The sequence below is a fragment of the Herpailurus yagouaroundi genome, unplaced genomic scaffold (genome assembly GCF_014898765.1).
Source record: "Herpailurus yagouaroundi ecotype Mexico unplaced genomic scaffold, PumYag 159, whole genome shotgun sequence".
In the NCBI taxonomy this organism is placed as follows: domain Eukaryota; kingdom Metazoa; phylum Chordata; class Mammalia; order Carnivora; family Felidae; genus Herpailurus; species Herpailurus yagouaroundi.
Window position 1 is genome coordinate 37841360 of NW_024412400.1, and position 20994 is coordinate 37862353.

The 20994-nt window shown below is 35.1% G+C and overlaps 1 protein-coding gene across 4 annotated transcripts in view; it reads right to left on the bottom strand.

Moving 5' to 3' along the window:
- Nucleotides 1-2946: 2946 nt before the first annotated feature.
- ATR (ATR checkpoint kinase) overlaps nucleotides 2947-20994 on the bottom strand; it is a 99508-nt gene continuing 81460 nt past the window's right edge. For 3 of the 4 annotated variants that reach the window (XM_040480381.1, XM_040480382.1, XM_040480383.1), the window contains 11 exons: nucleotides 19979-20158; nucleotides 18082-18224; nucleotides 16724-16821; nucleotides 16053-16285; nucleotides 14981-15115; nucleotides 13236-13436; nucleotides 10557-10700; nucleotides 8077-8227; nucleotides 4690-4846; nucleotides 4301-4454; nucleotides 2947-3120 (listed from right to left, as the gene is read on the bottom strand). In XM_040480381.1, the coding sequence (XP_040336315.1) occupies nucleotides 2965-3120; nucleotides 4301-4454; nucleotides 4690-4846; nucleotides 8077-8227; nucleotides 10557-10700; nucleotides 13236-13436; nucleotides 14981-15115; nucleotides 16053-16285; nucleotides 16724-16821; nucleotides 18082-18224; nucleotides 19979-20158 (1752 nt within the window). In that variant the 3' untranslated portion in view covers nucleotides 2947-2964. Of the gene's footprint in view, nucleotides 3121-4300; nucleotides 4455-4689; nucleotides 4847-8076; nucleotides 8228-10556; nucleotides 10701-13235; nucleotides 13437-14980; nucleotides 15116-16052; nucleotides 16286-16723; nucleotides 16822-18081; nucleotides 18225-19978; nucleotides 20159-20994 lie in introns of those variants that run through there. The other variant, XR_005792104.1, reaches the window with a different exon arrangement.

Consider the following 20994-nt stretch of genomic DNA (forward strand, 5'->3'; position numbering starts at 1 on the left):
TGTTTATCTGTTACATTGCTTAAATTCCACATGAGGGATATCATACGATATCTGTCTTTCTCTAGCTGATTATTTAGCTTAGCATAATACACTCTAGGTCCATCCATGTTGTTGCAAATGGCAAGATTTCATTCTTTTTGATCACTGAGCAATATTCCACTGTGTGTATGTATGTATGTATGTATGTGTGTGTGTGTGTGTGTGTGTGTACACATACATCTTCTTTATCCATTCAGCAGTTGATGGACATTAGGGCTCTTTCCATACTTTGACTATTATTGATAGTGCTGCTATAAACATTGGGGTGCATGTGCCCCTTATAATCAGCATTTTTGTATCCTTTGGATAAATACCTAGTGGTGCAATTGCTGGGTCATAGAGTAGTTCTATTTTTAATTTTTTGAGGAACCTCCATACTGTTTTCCAGAGTGGCTGCACCAGTTTGCCTTCTCACCAACAGTATAAGAGGGTTCCCCTTTCTCTGCATCCTCGCCAACATCTGTTGTTTTCTGAGTTGTTAATTTTAGCCATTCTGAAGATATGAGGTGGTATCTCAATGTGGTTTTGATATGTATTTCCCTGATGATGAGCAATGTTGAGCATTTTTTCATGTGTCTGTTGGTAATCTGGAGGTCTTCTTTGGAAAAGTGTTTATTCATGTCTTATGCCCATTTCTTCACTGGATAGTTTTTCTGGGTGTTCAGTTTGATAACAAAATCTATAAAGATAAAATCTTTATGTATTTTGGATACTAACCTTTTATCTGATAATGTCATTTGCAAATATCTTCTCCTATTCCATCAGTTGTCTTTTAGTTTTGTTGATTGTTTCCTTCACTGTGCAGAAGCTTTTTATCTTGACGAGGACCCAATAGGTGATTTTTGCTTTTATTTCCCTTGCCTCTGGAGACACGTGCTGTGGCCAAGGTCAAAGAGGTTGCTGCCTGTTTTCTCCTCTAGGATTTTGATGGTTTCCTGTCTCACATTTAGGTCTTTCATCCATTTTGAATTTATACTTATGTATGGTATAAGAAAGTGGTCCGGTTTCATTCTTCTAAATGTCACTGTCCAATTCTCCCAGCACCATTTGTTAAAGAGACTGTCTTTTTTCCACTGGATACTCTTTCCTGCTTTGTCGAAGATTCACTGGCCATACATTTGTGAGTCTATTTCTGGGTTCTCTATTCTATTTCATTGATCTAGGTCTCCATTTTTATGCCAACACCATACTGTCTTGATGTAATACAGGCTAAAGTCTGGAACTGTGATGCCTCCAGCTTTGGTTTTCTTTTTCAACATTACTTTGGCTATTCAGGGTCTTTTGTGGTTCCATACAAATTTTAGGATTGTTTGTTCTAGCTATGTGAAGAATCCTGGTGGTATTTTTTTTTTTTTTAATTTTTTTTTTCAACGTTTATTTATTTTTGGGACAGAGAGAGACAGAGCATGAACGGGGGAGGGGCAGAGAGAGAGGGAGACACAGAATTGGAAACAGGCTCCAGGCTCTGAGCCATCAGCCCAGAGCGTGACGCGGGGCTCGAACTCACGGACCGCGAGATCGTGACCTGGCTGAAGTCGGACGCTTAACCGACTGCGCCACCCAGGCGCCCCAATCCTGGTGGTATTTTGATAGGGATGGCATTGAATGTGTAGATTGCTTTGGGTAATATAGACATTTTAACAATATTTATTCTTCCAATCCATGAGGATGGAATGTTTTTCCATTTCCTTGTATCTTTTTCAATTTCTTTCATAAGCTTTCTGTAGTTTTCAGCATACAGATCTTTTACCTCTTTAATTAGGTTTATTCCTAGGTATTTTATGGTTTTTGGTGCAATCGTAAATGGGATCGATTCCTTGATTTCTCTTTCTGCTGCTTCATTGGTATATAGAAATGCAACTGATTTCTGTACGTTGATTTTATATCCTGCAACTTTGTTGAATTCATATATCAGTTCTAGCAGTTTTTTTGGTGAAGTCTTTTGGGTTTTCTGTGTAGAATATCATGTCACCTGTGAAGAGTGAAAGTCTGGCTTGTCAATTTGTATGCCTTTTATTTCTTTTTGTTGTCTGATTGCTGAGGCTAGGACTTCTAGTACTATGTTGAAAACTGTACCATATCTTCTTTACCCATTCATCAATCAATGGACACTTGGGCTGCTTCCATTTTCTTGGCTATTAGAAATAATGCTGCTATAAACATCAAGGTGTATGTATCTCTTTGGATTAGTGCTCTTGCATTCTTTTGTAAGTGCCCAGTAGTGCAGCTCGTGGATCATAAGGTAGTTCTATTTTTTCTTTTTAAGACTCCACATATAAGTGATCTCACACACTTCTCTGTCTTATTTTCACTTGGCATACATGCCTTCAAGGTCTATCTATGTTGTCACAAATGGCAAGATTTCCTTCTTTTTATGGCTGAATAATATTCCACTGTGTATGTATATGTTTGTGTGTATATGTGTGTGTGTGTGTATATACATATACATACATCAGGCTTTTTTTACCCATTCATCCATCAATGGACACTCAGGTTGCTTCCATGTCTTGGCTATTATAAATAATGCTGCAATGAACTGTAAGTTATACCTTAATAAAGCTATTATTTAAAAAAATTCACTTCGGGGCGCCTGGGTGGCTCAGTCAGTTGAGCATCCAACTTCAGCTTAGGTCATATCTTGCGGTTTGTGAGTTTGAGCCCCACGTCAGGCTCTGTGCTGACAGCTCAGAGCATGGAGCCTGCTTCGGATTCTGTGTCTTTCCCTCTCACTTCCCCTCCCATGCTCATGCTCTGTCTCTCAACAATAAATAAACATTAAAAAAAAGTTTTTTTTAAATACAATACAACAAAATAAAAAAAATCACTTCAACCAATGCAAAGTGGCTTCTATTATTTAAAAAACATATTTAGGAACCAATAATTACACTCAAGATTACTGTTAAATTGTTTACATAACATAAATAATTACCTCATTAAAGGCTCTCTTTGATCTCGCATCAGCCTCATTGTAACTTCACAAGCTCTTCGAAAAAGACCTTCTGTTCCCATAGGACCCATTCCATTAACCATATTATGAGTCAGCCGAAATGGAACAATTTCTGGAACTTCAAAGGTTTCCCCCTTAAAACAAGGCATTTTATTAAAAAGTAGTATTAGAATTTTAAAATCTTTGTGCAAAAAAAAATTAGAACTTCAAGTCTAGACTCTTTAAGCAAAGTGCAGATACCTTCAAAATATTTATATTTTTATAATATGTAAATATAAAAATATTTGTAACCACATTAGAGGCCTATAACACGAAGGAGCCTACATCTCTACCTTTGATCTAATGGATGGATGGATTCACCTATCACTGAATTATTATAGTGAATATTACTATAGAGAAATTTTTATGCATTCAATATTTAATCTCATGTTAACTTCCTTAATGTCCTTCTTGAGTAATATAAAATAAAAACAAATATTCTCATATTTTTCTTTTTTTTTTTTAAGAGTTTCACTTTAAAGCAGGGAGGGAAAAGAAATAACCAAATATTAGATGCTCATACTGATGAGAGTATACAACATATAGTATAATGAAGTCCAGTTCATTTATTTTCTACCATTCTCAACCTGCCTTTCATAGGGCCTTTCCATCCCCAAATTTATTGACTCAGTTTCTTATATGATTTAACAAATACCAGTGGTTTATCTTTTGATTTAATCTTATTTGTATCTGTAACCTGTCTTAGTTCCTGTGACAGCAGACGGCAATCAATACTGGGGATATGAAAATAGGGGGTTAATCTACCAGTATGCCTTCCAGGACACTGGAAAATTAGAGGGGGCCTGAGGGACCTCAGTCCAACTAGCTTAATTTAATCTTAAGCCCCTCTGGACCTAAAGAATTTTCTGGGATGTCTGCCAGAGATCTGTGTATTTTGTTTAAATTCCTGGATGATTCTGATATGCTGCCAGGTTTGGAAACCATCACATTAAAGTACTGTCTCTTTAGAACTGAATCTCAGTAAAATGAACTGATCTGCCCATATTCACATAACTAAGAACTGAGTCAGAACTTGAATCTTTGGATTTCAAGTTCAGTGCTAGTTTTCCTATATCACTCTTTTGAGTTCTCTTCATCCTAAGTTGCTTTACTGAGGACTCTGGGATCCACTGATCAAAACCAGTCAAAAAAACTCTCAGTGTGACTCAACTGTGATGATAACTTCTACCAACAGGTATATCTAGGAAGAACAGTTGTTAAAAAAGGCAATTGGGAGAAAACATACAATTAACTAGAATGAGTCACATCACTTACCTTATTGAAGAGACAGTTGAAATCCACATGTACACATTCACCAGTCAAAGAATCAAAGAGGATGTTTTCACCATGACGGTCTCCAAGCCCCAGGATATAACCAACCATTGACATAACTGCAGTGGAACGACAGTATGCTGACCTGCTACTGTACCTAAAGAAAACACAATGCCTATCACATATCTTTATGCCACTGATTTAATTTAGATTTAATTTTAAATTTAGAATTAAAAAAAAATTTTTTTTAAGTAATCTGTAGCCCCAATGTGGGTCTCAAACTCACAACCTCGAGAACAATCACACACTCTACTGACTGAGCCAGACAGGCACCCCTAGATATTTTTTAAAACATCTAACCATAATAATGTATTATTTTCTGTTTAATTTACCATGATGTAGGATCAGGGAATGTCCTCAGAAACCACTCATGAAAAACAGGAGGATGCCTGGGTAGGAGAAATTCTTGGAATACTTTGAGTTTTTCAGACAAAGCTGCGGCTTTTGGTAGCATACACTGGCGAAGTTCTTTTCCTGTCATATAAACTCCTACAAGGTAGAGTGGTTTTCATTAATCACACAAGCCAAATAAGGGGCAATTTTTTTTATTGGACAGAAAACATCCATTTTTATTCAAATTGTTAATTAAAAGAATGGAAAATTTTTCATAAACTTACCTTCTGATATTATAATAAAATAATAAAACGCATTATGTATGTTCCCTTGTAATTATCCAAAGTGAAGCTTCTTGTTTATGAAAATGAATGTCAACTAAAACTAATGTGGAATCAACTGATTCCAGAAGATATTACTCAGAATAAATCCAACGTGAGGAGTACCCCTGGAATTGTAAAATGTTGTAGTCCTCACTAAAATTGTACTAATCTCTCTGTTAATCAGCATGTAGTATAGGTCCACACTGAATCATTATTAAAAAACCTACAATGGTGCTTTGAAATAATTTACTGTGTGAAGGCTAGCCTATAAGATTCATAGTATAGTTGATTCTTGAGCTAATCTTGTACAATGCAAATCATCTGGAGAAAAACAAGAAATTTTCCTTCTGATATACTGGTGAGCTTATATTAGATGGGTGATATGACTACAGTCTATAAAGTGCCTTTCAGGCCCACCTTGGTTTAGATACTTTTTTTTTTTTTTTTTTTTAAGAGAGAAAGTACGAATGGGGGATAGGGGCAGAGGGAAAAGGGGAGAGAGCAGTGAGAAGGAAAGGTGGGGAGAGAGGAAGAGAGAGAGAGAGAAAGAGAAAATATCTCAATCAGGCTCCATGCTCAGCATATAGCCTGATATGGGGCTCAATCCTACAACCCTGGGATCATGATTGGAGCTGCAATCAAGAGTAAGATACTCAACTGACTGAGCCACTCAGGCACCTCGGTTTGGTGCTTTTTACACCCAAGGCAGAGCCAAAGTTTTAAGGATAAGTTTGAGATTTGATGTTTTCAGTCTCAAATGTTACATAATTCCCATACGTTCACGGTATTTAAAGAAGTTTTTTTTAATATTAAAAAAAATCCGGGGCGCCTGGATGGCTCAGTCGGTTAGGCGTCCGACTTCGGTTCAGGTCATGATCTCGCAGTCTGTGGGTTCGAGCCCTGCGTCGGGCTCTGTGCTGACAGCTCAGAGCCTGGAGCCTGTTTCAGATCCCGCGTCTCCCTCTTTCTCTGACCCTCCCCTGTTCATGCTCTGTCTCTCTCTCTCTCAAAAATAAATAAATGTTTAAAAAAAAAATTAAAAAAAATCCAATAACAATAACTAAAACTTATACAATATTTCATCCTTCCAATAAAATAGTCAATAGTAAATTCCTTAGAATAAGAGTCCAGTGTGTGAGTTTCAGCTCTGCAACTTATCAGCTTTGTGAACGTGGGGAAGTTACTTAACCTCTGTACTGTACATAAAATAGGGATAATCACTTAACAATAAAAAACAAGGCATATAACATACTTAGCACAATGATACAGTAATTTATAAATGTTACTTATTGTTATGGGTTAAATTATACCCTAAAAAAATGTGTTTAAGTCCTAACCCCTGGTACCTGTGAATGTGACCTTAATTGAAAGTAGGGTTGCTGCCCATATAATAAAGTTAAGATGAAGTCATTATGGTGGGCCCTTAATACACTATGACTGTGTATAAAATACTGTATAAGAAAACAGACATATAGACTTAGGGACAACACTGTATGATGACGGAGAATAGAGCTAGTAAAGTGATGAGTCTATAAGCAAAGTAACGTCAAATATTGCTGAAGACAGCAGAAGCTGACAGAAATGCAAGGAAGTTTCTCTGCTAAAGCTTGCAGAGAGATGGCCCTACTGACACCAAGATTTTGGATTCACAATTCTCAAATTGTGAAAGAATACATTTCTGTTGTTTGTAGCACTTTGTTACAGTGGCCCTAGGGAAGATAATAACTTATTTTCTACCTTATTCTGATAACTTCACCTATCATCCCATATATTCTTCATCTAGCTATTCTTAATGTCTGTATCTTTTATAACAATAGTACAATTACCTAAGGAACTCAATATTGTTACGATATTATTAACTAACCTTTAGACCTTATCAAATTTCACCAAATGTCCCACTACTATCCTTTGTCTGGGCCAGGATCCAATCAGGATCCCTTATTACACTCAGCTGTCATTATCTCCTTAATGTCCTCAAATGTGAGTAATTTTTGTCTTTGTCTTTGATTACCTTGAAATTTTTTAAGAGTTCTAACCAGTCATATTTTTGTTTCTCCAATGTAAAGTTACTACTTTTCTTCCTTTTTAATTAAGAAGTAGCTTATGGGGAGATACTTTGAGACCCTACAAATAACCTTTTGCCCATTAACTTCAACATCCATTGATAATCGCTGCCTGCAATAATTATTATTGTGGTACCTGCTAATTGGTGATTTTCTATTTCCATAATTTCCTCTACATTCATTAACTACAAGGAAGATCTATTATGTATTGTAAGGAAGAACTGTTCCTACTTCCCTACTTATTTATTGAAGCATTTATTTACATCAGTGTGGACTCATGTCAATTTTATTCCATGAGTTATAATCTATACTATCATTATTTATTTTCTTGCTCAAATTATCTGAGGCTTGGCCAGTTGGAGTCTCTAATTCCAATCTAATACTTTTGGCTTTATTCAAACCTTCTTTCTCCTTTTCTTTCTCTGACAGTGGAAGAAAACTAGCTCTCATTATCCATAATATATTTATTCATTTGCTAAAGTTGAGTATACAGGGGCGCTTGGGTGGCTCAGTCGGTTAGGCATCCAACTTCAGCTCAGGTCATGATCTCACAGCTCATGGGTTCGAGCTCCGCGTCGGGCTCTGTGCTGACAGCTCAGAGCCTGAAGCCTACTTCTGATTTTGTATCTCCCTCAGTCTCTGTCCCTCCCCTGCTCATGCTCACTCTCTCTCTCTCAAAAATAAACATTAAAAATAAATAAATAAAAAATAAAGTTGAGTATACATGTAAAGTAGTTTCAGAATTGCTAACCAAAACCTCTGTGAAAAACAAATTTTCATGTACATTTTTGTAAGCTACATCAAATTTTTCGGGATAAAGATAGAGAAGGAAGGTGTAAAGACAAACACCTTAGTACTTCTGTATATAGACTATCATTTGACCTAGAAATTCTACTATGGCTTATTAAAAAAAAGGTACAATGAGATATGTTAATAACAATTATACATGTTAGATTTTATACTCATTATATATTTGTACTTTAAGAATTCATTTTAGTACCCTTTTCCTTATATAGTTTGGTCAGAATAGGTCTCAAGCCAGCAGTGTTGTTAACCCATTCAATAATCCCACATTCATCATTCAGGGGAATAACTGCGTATGTTCGGATATGAAGTTCTCTTCTGCGAGATTCTGCATCTTTTCTCAAGCACTATTAAAAAAAAAACAACACATAAACTTAAAAATTCAGAATTCTACATGTCATGTCAAATATATCTAAAAATTATTCATTTCATAGCAAAAGAATGTCAGTGAAAGTTTACTCTGTGGTATAGATGAATAATTCTTCAGAATGGTAGGAAAGGATACTACTAGGATAGTATCCATCCTCTTTTTTCCAAATCATTAAAAATGCCTTGGGCAAGTCCCTCTTTTTTAATTATTCACTGAGAATTATTCACTATTCATGGGCAACCCATTCACTTTTTTAATTATTAACGTGAGAATACTGTGTTGAAAGTATTAAAGTTGTATATTCAATGACAAAATGTTCTTTCACTGTTTATTGCTTTATAGATATTACTGAAATATTAAGTCCTTAGGTACAAAGACTGCTATTTAATTTTGATTATCTCAAAAATTTATAAACAAAAAAGTATGAGTTTTATGATGACCTTAAAATTTTTATTTTATATATCGTATAAAAATTTTATTTTTATTCTTGCAGCTTGATATTACAGCTTCATTTGAAAAACTATCTCCTAGCAGAAGAAAGCTTTTTACATCTCATTTGATTAATTCTGAATTCATTTAGGAAAGGATAAACAGTATTTTGTTTAATTCTGGAACTGTAGGACATAAACAGACTAAGCATACAAATATAATTGCAATTTGTCCAATTCAAAAGCACAACCACTAGCCAAAAACATATTTTAAATGCCAGGAATAAGTAGGCTACATAAATGTCAGCCAAACAGTATAATATTAGAATTTACATGTAAATATCAGTTTGTGGTCTCCTAGACAAACACAGACTGTAGTTTTTGAAAATCAGGCTACTGTATCTGACCATGGCAATGAGGAGAATAGTAACGAAATAAATTAATCAGTAACAAAACTGAAAAAGATACATTTATAAACTAAAGCCAGGCCATCTAATACTCCTAACCAGAAAAACACTCAAGGGAGCTTCGGATGAACATACTAATTGGTTTAACAGTCAGTGAATTAAGTTACCAATTTACCAAACATTTAAAAAAAGTTTTTTAGGGGCGCCTGGGTGGCTCAGTCGATTGAGCGTCCGACTTCGGCTCAGGTCATGATCTCACGGTTCCCGATTTCAAGCCCCGCATCAGGCTCTGTGCTGACAGCTCAGAGCCTGGACCCTGCTTTGGACTCTGTGTCTCCCTCCTTCTCTGCCCCTTCCCTGCTCATGCTCTCTCTCAAAAATAAATAAAAATATTAAAACAAAACAAAACAAAACTTTATACCACATTAAAAGCCCATTTCAAAGGCAATATGAAATGAAGGACTTTTTAAAAAAATTTATTTAAAATGTTTGGGAAGGGCGATTGGGTGGCTCACTCGATTAAGCATCTGACTTCAACTCAGGTTATGATCTCGCCGTTTGTGAGTTCAAGCCCTGTTTTGGGCTCTGTGCTGACAGCTTGGAGCCTGGAGCCTACTTCAGATTCTGTCTCTCCCTCTCTCTCTGCCCCTCCTGTACTCGTGCTCTCTCTCTCTCTCTCTCAAAAAACATAATAAACATTAAAAAAAAAAGCATTCAATAGAAAATATTTTCCCTCATTAACATGTCTTACACATTTTTCTCAATATAATAAAGGTAATCTAATTTTTTAAAAAGTTACATGAACCCAGCAATTCCACTTCTGTATACACACTCAAAAGACTGAATGCAGGAATTCAACGAGTTATTTATATACCTATGTTCATGGCAGCATTATTCACGATAGCAAAAGGTAGAAACATTCTGTGTTCCTTGATAGATGAATGAATAAACAAAATGCAATATACACATACAATGGTATATTATTCAGCCTTATAAGGGAAAAAAATTCTGACACATTGTAACATGGATGAAACCTGAAGACAATACCAAGTGAAAAAGCCGGTAAAAAAGGCCCAAAACTATATGATTCCACTTCTACAAGGTACCTAGAGTAGTCAAATTCATAGAGATAGAAAGTAGAATGGTGGTTACCAGAGGCTGGGGAGGAAGAGGAATGAGGAGTTATTGTTTACTGGATAGAGAGTTTTGGTATGAAAAGATGGCAAAAGTTCTGGAGAGGGATGGTGGGGATGGTTGTACAACAATGTGTATGTACTTAATGTCACTAACTGAACAGTTAAAAATGGTTAAAATGGTAAATTTTATCCCAATTAAAAAAAATTAAGTGAAAACAAAAAAGGTAGTACATTTCATTCTCTTTTTAAGAATGATCTATTTGCATACTGAAAAGTTCCTATCACAATGATCGTAATTACTGTAATTCTAAAATTAAAGCAAACTATCTCCAAACCTTATTAATCAAGGAATTAAATTCCATCAGTCTACAATCCTTTCTCAGGTCATCTTTAGGCTTACACATCATGATGTAGAACTTTCCATCTGATCCTTTCAAAGAGATCTTCTTTGGTTTCTGAAGGGATGCAAGAATTTCCACCTAAAAGATGATGAATTACATATAAGTTAAGGTCAAGATTCTTTAAATTTGTTATTTTTTATTTTTTTTGAGAGAGAGTGTGTGTGAGTAGGGGAGAGGGGCACAGGGAGAGGGGGAACAATAGAAAAAGAGAAAGAGAGAGAGAAAGAGGGAGGGAGGGAGAGAGCGCGCACGCGCACCTGATGTAGGGCTCAATCTCAGGACCATGAGATCATGACCTGAGCCGAAATCAAGAGTCTGCCGCTTAACCAACTGAGCCACCCTGGCACCCCCATTTAAACTTTTATATTTAAAAATTGTGCTACCTAACAAAAAGAATATAATAATCTATATTGTGTAGTAAGTTTATTATTTTAATGATTTCTTTTTTTTTAAATGTTTGTTTATTTTTGAGAGAGACAGAGCATGAGCAGGGGAGGGGCAGAAAGGGAGGGAGACACAGAATCCGAAGCAGGCTCCAGGTTCCGAGATGTCAGTACAGAGCCTGACATGGGTCTCAAACCCACGAAATGCGAGATCATGGCCTGAGATGAAGTCAGACGCTTAACAAACTGAGCCACCCAGGTGCCCCTTTAAAGATGTCTTTGATCGTAATCACCTATCATCTATGAAAAGAATGGGTTGCCCATGAATAGAGACCCATTTTCACCCATTAGGAGTGGATATAAAGTAAAAGGATTACTTTATCAGCAATATAAGTGCTTATACATCTAAACTTAGGTATTCTCTTCAGAACAGTCACAATGTTTAAATGACTTTTGAAACATTTTTCAGAGCCTGTCTTCAGAGCTGTAGGCACTGTTTTTAAATCTTATTTTTAATGTTTATTTATTTTTGAGAGAGGGAAAAGACAGAGTACAAGCAGGGGAGGGGGAGAGAGAGAGAGAGAGAGAGAGAGAGAGAGAGAGAGAGAGAGAGAATGAATCTGAAGCAGGGTCCAGGCTCCAACCTGTCAGCACAGAGCATGATGCAGGACTCAAATTCACAAGCAGTGAGATCATGACCTGAGCCGAAGTCGGATGCTAAACCAACTGAGCCACCCAGGTGCCCCTAAATGTCTTTAGGGTAAGAAATGATTATCAATTTAATGTAACTTGATTTTTGAAAAAAGAAACTCTTTCCAAAATCAAGTCTACCTAATAAGGTGAGTCAATAAGCTGAGTATTATTAAATTAAAAACAAAACCTGATTATAAGTAAGAATGATTTCATTATACGGTTTAGTATCTGGCTATGAAGCAATTAAATGTTTTGATCTATAGACTTGCTGGAACAAACACAGTTATGAAAAGTATTTACTTAGGGGGCGCCTGGATGGCTCAGTCAGTTGAGCATCTGAAATCGGCTCAGATCATGATCTCATGGTTCATGAGTGCAAGTATGCGAGCCCTATGTTGGCCTCTCTACTGTCAGTACAAAGCCCCCTTCAGATCCTCTATTCCCACCCTCTTTCTGCCACTCACCCACTCTCTCCCTGAAAATTAAAGAAACATTAAAAAAAATTCACTTAGAAATGCTCTAGTACCATTTCTTTAAAATAGTCATATATTTAAGTGCCTAGGTGGCTCAGTCAGTTAAGCACCCAGCTTTGGCTCAAGTCATGATCTCGTGGTTTGTGGGTTCGAGCCCTGCATCAGGCTTTGCGCTGACAGCTCAGAGCCTGGAGCCTGCTTTGGATTCTGTATCTCCTTCTCTCTCTGCTCCTCCCCCATCACTCACACACATACGCTCTCTCTTGCTCTCTCTCTCAAAAATAAATGAACATTAAAATAAAATAAAAAATAAAATAGTTACATTTATAGTTACATATTATACTTCAAAAAAAAATCAAGTTCTTCTTAGCTGAATTTTGTGTCCTTCCAAAGTATAAACAAAAACTATATTTTGTTCTCAATTTTTTCTCCATATTTAGGACAAAAGAAAGTATGGAAAAGTCAAATTGTGGAAAATAAAAATTATACTCAAACTAAAACAATATGAACATCTAAAAAATCAAAATACTCAGTTAATCATTTTTTTAAAGACACTGTCCTAGGGGTTATACATGATTAAAAGGAAAATATTGTGTGTGTATATCTTACAATGCACAAGGAAAGATAAAATGTATCTGATTGAAAAGCTGACGAAACAAAGGTAGCGCATGATTAGAAAAAGACATGTAATGTTAGCAATATGTACTAGAAAAATTGAGAAGAGAAAATGTGTTCAAGGGAGGACATAAAAAGCTAAAAATTCTGAAGGAACCATCTCCCCTAGTATGCTATTTAAGATGCATGGCTCTTGTTCATCATAATACACATTTAAAAAGTACCAGTCTTCTCCATATGGATATTTTTGTGGGTCATAGATCTTGGGAACATTTTTAACATTTAATTTTGTCCCACTGGTATAAAGTTTTACTTCTCTGTACTTCTAATCATTTTTTTCTTTGTAAATACGATTTACTTACTCTCTGAGAAAGACACCTTTAAACTTACTTTGCCGTTTCTAACTTCGCTAAATTTTAAAATTGTAGTTATGTAACATTGAAGTTTACCGTATCATCAAAGCTGGCAATATAGGCCCAATGCCCAGGAAATGGCTCGTGGTTGGCATGAGCACCCGGAATTGATGGAAGAGTAGGTATCATGACTGACTGTAAAGGAATGAGGATTTCACTAAATGTTGGTTCTTCTACCAGCTTTTTAAGCATTTTAAAATGAGTGCTCATGCTTAATGTAGAACTACTTCCATCCACCTGGGGGAAAAAAAAACAGTACGTTTTAATTACTCTGTGTTTACCTTGAATTGTAGAATGCTTAATTTCAACCAAAACAAAAATTTCATTTCTACAGTATTTTAATTACAATGGTTAAGCAGTCAGTGGTTTTCTAAGAATTTTTTATACATCTCATTTTACCTACTCTGTATTCTTTCACTGCATCAGTAATAGTACCTATACCACAGGGCTGTTGAATGACTAAAGGAGATAATAAAGGAGATAATAGAGGCATATAGTCTATTATCCCCTATTACAAAATCCAAAAAGTTGTGTAAATCAAACCTTTTATTCAGTACTAAATCTCATTTGGCAGCAAAATGATACCTGAACTTCTCACTTAGAGCAAAGATTAGTACGTTTTACTGCAGAAACAGTTATGTAACCGATTATGGGACATTTTAACAGAATAACTGCAGTGGGGATACTCAATATTAAGTACATACACTGCATTGCCTTTAAAAATCTGAAAATTCTGAATTCCTAAATGTAGCTGGCTACAAAAATTTCAGATAAAGAACTGAAAACTTATACATGTATAGCATTTAGAAAAGTGCCAGTGCATAGTAAATGTTTACCATTATCATAACACTGTCTTTGATAATGCCAAGTACATCAAAGGTCAAATAGGACTAATGCAGATAGCAAAAACATATTTTTCTTTCAAGGCGTTTATTGATGAAGGGAAGGTGAGACATAGAATAGTCTGTATTTTCTTATCTATAAAGAGCTAATAGACTGAATATGTATGTAAAGTGAAATCTAGCTATTTACTTATAAAGAGTCTCTTTCTCCCTCCTTATAACTATCCTCATTCCCCACTTTTACCTTTTCTAGGTATTCTTTAGGGTACTTTTCCAATTCCTTGGGTAAAAGAGTGGGTTACCCCTTAAGCATGTTCATTACAGAAATATACTGAAAAAAGTAGTTATTAAACTAGATGATAATCATCTCCTTTCTTCCCTATGATTCTATCAACTCCTCAAGGCAGCAGAACATGTCTTATTTATCTTTGTTTCAGCATAGTGCCTGTTCCCTCAAAGGCAATGAAATAAATGTGTACTGAAAGAATGAAATGAAATGAAAATCAAAACTCCAATCTTCTTTCCTCTCATATCTGTAGGTTAACATGTAAGTTTTGAAACTTTAAAGATATGACACAAAATAATAACAGAGATAACTATGAGTATTTTACATATTTATATTTTTAGAGCCTATTTCATATCCCTCTACTTAAATTATTTCTAATAGATATGGATAATTTACTCTCTGAATAATCTACATTAAAAAGAGCTTTTAGAAATTTTTGAGTATATTTGTTTGAGAGAGGGACAGGTTAGAAAATTTAAAAACAGCTTTATTGAGGTTAGTACACAATTTGATGAATTTTGATGTATGTGTACACTCATTTGTTAGAATTTTCACTTAACTAATCAAATGAAAGACAACCAGCTAAAATCATATAGAAGTTTTGTATAAATTATCCAGTACTGGTCTATAAGTAGTAAGATTTATGATCATACCGGTTTATTGCACAATTCTAGAAGCTTATCTGTTAGGCGAGTTGCGTCTCCAACAAACTTTTCTAAGGATTTTTTCATATGAATAGCTTTATTTAGGATTTCCTTGCATCTGTTCACACGCATGGGATAAGAAGACTGTCATAAAAAAAATTAAATGTAGTTTTATAAAAGATTTTTAAAAAATAACAAAATTTTGACACAAATCAACTTAAAAAGTATTCATGATGATGATGAGAATTTATACTATTCAAATTTCCTGGTAATCAATTCGGCAATGCTTTCAACAGCAATAAAAATGCTGTTATCTTATGAATTCCATTCTTAGAATTTATCCTGGTAGAATAATCAGAAATGAGAATACAGATGTGTCTAGATGTATTACAAGAGTAAAACTATGGAAAACCAACAGTTAAATAAATTACAGAAAATAAATTACTATAGAATTTTATATAATTATTAAAACTGTGTCTTCAAAGAATATTGAATTCATACGAACATGCTTATGGTAACAATTGTAGGTGAAAAATGTCAAATTCTCTATCTCTATAATCCAAATTTAGCATTAAAATATGCATAGAAAATATACATACAAAAATACGGAAGAATATTAACGGTAGAATTAGTGAATTTTAGTTTTCCTTTTTAGATCTCTGTGTATTTTCCAAATTCTCCAAAATATTTATAATTAAATATATTTACCACCTTATAAATGCTTATTAATAATGCAATAAAGCTTTTCTATTATTAAAAGTTTAGGTACTTTAGATAAAACACTTTGAAAAAAGTAGGCTACCATTTTTATACCATGCACTAAAAGTTTATTAGACTTCATAGAGAAACAGGATGCTGAATTCTTTGACCTTAACGTACCTGTCCTTTCATTTGATATGGTACATATTCCTGAACTTTAAAATGACATATAATGCTTTAATTTCTCTTTTTTCAAGTATTTAAAATTAATGTTTTACTACTAATCTAAGAAAGAAACAATGGAACTTACATCTTCATATTAACATTAAATAATCAATGCCATATAAAATGGAAAATGACACTGTAGTGACTATTATATTACCTTTGACACAGCTGTCATCATCCACATTGCTTGTTGAGGATAGGCCAGAAACACTTTGGCTATAATTTCCATCAAGACAACAAAAACTTCATCGTGAGAATGACAAATTCGGGAGATCAACTGTGAAAAAGCAGTCAAAAACTGATATGGTGCTAAGTGATTTGTGTGCTCTGTAATAACCTTGTTTATTTTAGCTAAATCATTTCTCATTTGTACACGATCAGAACGGCCAGCTGGAAAAAAACAAATCAAAGTTAAAAAAACAGTGAAGAAAAAACAGTTAAAATATTCAGGGTCACTGAAAAACTCAAGGGCAATTAATTTTCACTAGAAACACAGAATAAGCCACAGTTCATTGTAATTTTTAGGATAACTTATTTGGTTTAAACTAGTTCCTCTCAATATGTGTTGGGTTCTTGAACGAATGAGAAGATTCTCATTTGCAGGCTGTGAACTGCAACAACTAAGTCCATGCGTTTAGTCCATGGACTAACAACTAAATCCACGCATTTCCTCTTTTCTTAACTTTAGTTTCTTACTCACACTTACATGCAATCTTAATTATCAAATTTATTTCTAGCTTTTTGTAAGTTAGATTGCCAAGCCAATTGTGACTTTATGCTAAAGTTAAAATTCTTATCCCTTGAAATTTTTACATAAAAAAATTGTACCTTTTTCCCATTCATATGCCTTAGCACCAAAATCAAGCCATAGTGATAACATTCGTGGCATTGACTGATATATGAATTGGTTCCCATATTGTAGAGATCTGCAATTTTACAGAAAAAGAATGTTATTAACACAGTGCTCTTTTTTTACATTATGTAGATTAAAATGTAAAGACTTTGGGGCGCCTGGGTGGCGCAGTCGGTTAAGCGTCCGACTTCAGCCAGGTCAGGATCTCGCGGTCCGTGAGTTCGAGCCCCGCATCAGGCTCTGGGCTGATGGCTCAGAGCCTGGAGCCTGTTTCCGATTCTGTGTCTCCCTCTCTCTCTGCCCCTCCCCCATTCATGCTCTGTCTCTCTCTATCCCAAAAATAAATAAAAACGTTGAAAAAAAAATTTTAAATGTAAAGACTTAAACTACCACTTGAATTTTGCATAGCCTTCTGACAAAAATTATGCTGTCAGTATTTCTTCTTGGTAGAGGTTACCTTCGACTCCCTTATCTCTTTTTGTTACTATATTCTTCACTAAGCTCCACATTGCCTATGCCAAGAAGAATGAATGGAATGTCATTATTACTTCTTAGGAAATAATATGTGAAAATATAAACAGTAGGCATGAGACAATACACTAGTTGATTATAATACACTGATATATATAAAATCAAGTTATATTTCACCTGTTATCTAGTTTAAGAGATAAGCTCTTTCTACAAGTCTAATGTCAAAATGATTTTCATATGTATTTCTTAGCAGAATGGGCAGGAAAGAGACATTCCATTGGTAATTAATTATAACCACTAAATATATTACATTGAGTCTTCTAGGGGCGCCTGGGTGGCGCAGTCGGTTAAGCGTCCGACTTCAGCCAGGTCACGATCTCGTGGTCTGTGAGTTCAAGCCCCGCGTCAGGCTCTGGGCTGATGGCTCAGAGCCTGGAGCCTGTTTCCAATTCTGTGTCTCCCTCTCTCTCTGCCCCTCCCCCGTTCATGCTCTGTCTCTCTCTGTCCCAAAAAAAATAAACGTTGAAAAAAAAAAAAAAAAAGAGTCTTCAAAAATTCTAGGGAGGGGGACTCAGAAGCTGAGGGTCTGGAATGGGAAGGGCACTTAATTTTCATTGTATAATACTGGTACTGCTGAATTTTAAAAAAATATACACACACACACATACACACACACTACTTTTTCCACTATTAAAGTTTAGTTTTTAAAAGGAAGAAAGAATGATATAAAGAAAAAACATATCTTATCTGAGGTTAAAGACAATCAGTGGCAAAACAGAAAACGTCCTGAACACATTAAGATCTGTGATAAAAGAGGCACTCTGACATATGTAATCAGCACACATACAGTTCTCACACTTACCTGCCAAAATGAAGAACTATATACCGAATGAGATCACCCTGCTTTTCCATCTTGTTATCTGTGACCATGGGCATCAATTTGTCATAGTACTTGGCAAGATAAAAATGCCCATCTTCCCACTCTGGCAGGAACAAGGTCACATCCTGTAAAAGAGAATACCAGATGTTCACCTAAGAAACCCCCAAACTATGCTGGGAAATAAAGTATGAATAGATGATTAGGGATCAAAAGTATGAGACCCACATGGAGGCAGAGCAAAGTCAAAGGAACAATGATTCTTTGATTTGGATAAAGAATAGCTGTTTTCTTAAAAAGGTTTTCTTAGGATAGCTGGTTGGTTCTGGTGGGTTGTCCACTGGCCAACATGAAATAGTGCAGAATAATCAGCCAATTAGGAAAAGAAAACTCCATTTACATTGCCACTTTATATGATACATCAAAATAATTTCCAGATGGATTAAAGTGTTTTATGAATGTGTGCATATATATTTTTTTATTAAAAAAAATCTCAGTGAAAGGAGAATATCAAAGCCCTGAGGACAGGGTTTAGAAGCATAAAAATATGGCTAAAAAAAAAAAATTACATCTTATTTTTCTCCAAGATCTGTCACAGATAATTGCCCTCCCTCTCAACTTCATAATCCGGTTTCTAAGAATTCACCTCACACTCACTCCTCAAACTATTTCTTCATGGTTTCAGTCTTCAGTATTCCACTAAAGCAGATCCTTAAATCTAAAAGATCCTTTCCAATTCTGGTCTCATTTGAACTCTCTTCAGCATCTGTTTCTGTTGTTCTCACCACTTCCTCTTGGAAACACTTTCTCCCTTGACTTCTGTGAGGCCACAATCTTCCAAGTTTTTTCCAACCTTTCTGGTCACTCTTACTTTGTCCCCTATATCATTTCCTTTCCCTTTTCCTGCCTTGTGTATTTATTTTAAAATAACATTATTTGAAATGTGATGGAAAATACATAGGATGGCTGACTACAAAAAACAAAAAAACAAAAAAAACACTTTTAAATGAAGTTCCACTCTTAATTCAAGCAAGTTTGAGAACATAGTTTGAACCAGGAACCTTAAATCTTGAGTTTACCCTGAATCTATTCTTGAAAATTTATTATAGATGGCAACCTGCCTGTGGATAGAGGAGAGAATGACATGACTAGATGTATGGAACAAATGCTGGATTCATATGCCCAACCAGCCACAGGGACAAGGCTGCCAGTGTCCCTTCCCCATGTAGTCATTGAAGCAAAGAGGATGAAGGAAATATACAAAAATTTTCAGGTTTAAAAAATTTCAGGATTAGAAAATGCTTGGGCTTCTCTCTCTGCCCCTACCCTGCTTGTGCTCTCCCACCTCTTGTTCTCACAATAAATAAATAAACTTAAAAAAAAAAAAAATGCTCTTCCAACTAAGCCAGCCACATGCCCCCCCAATCCTACAGGTTTTGATAGGTTGTATTTTTATTATCATTTAGTCTATTATTATAGATAATTTTTAAATTTCCACTGCAATTTCTTCTTTGATTCATGGGTTATTGGGAAGTAGCTCTCTCACAATACCATCACTATAAAGCTTAATACTTAGTAAGGAAGGTATACATTGTGTTTGTTCAAAAAATTGCAGGATGCAATGTGATTACCTTTAGGAGGGTGAAAGGGTGGGTCATAGAGTACTAATAATATTCTACTTCTTGACCTGGGTGATGGTTTCTTGAGTGTATTTGCTTCGTGATAATTCTTCTTATGCTATCTACACTACTAAAAAGTCAAAAAGTTTCCTGGGTATTTTTATACATGTGTTTTTCCATACAGACTTTAAAATCATTTTATCCATTTGCAAAAACAAAAAAAGATTGAACTCTTAATGAAACTGCATTATACATATACTTGCCTTATATTTTTTCATAACTGCATTGCTTTCAAAGTTAGCTGTTTCTTCCATAAATCGGCCCACTAGCAGCATAGCTCGACCATGGATTAACATGTTCTTACTCTCGGTTGGGGTTTTATTTTCAGGAAAACATAATTCAACACCCTTCTGAAGAACAATTAGTGCCTGGTGAACATCACCCTAAAAGGAAAAAGGAAACAATAAGCCTTTTAATTTAAAAACATATTAGCCTGTTTCTGATTCTGTGTCTCCCTCTCTCTCTGCCCCTCCCCCGTTCATGCTCTGTCTCTCTCTGTCCCAAAAATAAATAAACGTTGAAAAAAAAAAATTATAATTTAAAAACATATTTCTGTTTTTGAAAAACAAAATTGTTAGCATTTAAAGACCAGTAAGTATGTTTTATGTATAAATCTTTGTAATTTCATGTTCATGTCTCATTTCCCTCCTGTGAAAGTAAAATCCTAAAAAGGAAGCATTGCTTCAAATCACATAGAGCTCAAATTCATTCATTAATTCACTCATTCATTCTTACAGTCAATCAAAGTACAAGAAACTGAACACATATGTAGATGACTACGGATAAACACGAATAAATCAAAATCTCTGGCTTAAAAAAGTTCATAGTCAAGTGAAGAAATAGACTATATAAAATAGCAACACGATGTGAAGTTCTATTAACAGAGGAATATATATGGGTATAATTAAGGACAGAAGGGACGCTTCTAAATCTACATGAAGGTACAGGAAAATGGAGGAGAGCAACAGTCAGGAAAGGTTACCAAATGAAGATAATTTAAATTAGGTCTTAAATAATAAATAGAAATTTTCTTGAAATGTATTCAGTGAAGGACATTCTTGGTAGAAGGAGGAATAAAAATTTTACTGGAAAAGGTAAGTAATCTGGTTTTACCTGACGCCTAAAGGGTCTATGAGATAGTGACAAGTGAAGCTGAAGAGGGAGAGTGGAACTCGATCAGGAAAACCCTTGTGTACTTTCTAGGGGTCAGACTTCATAA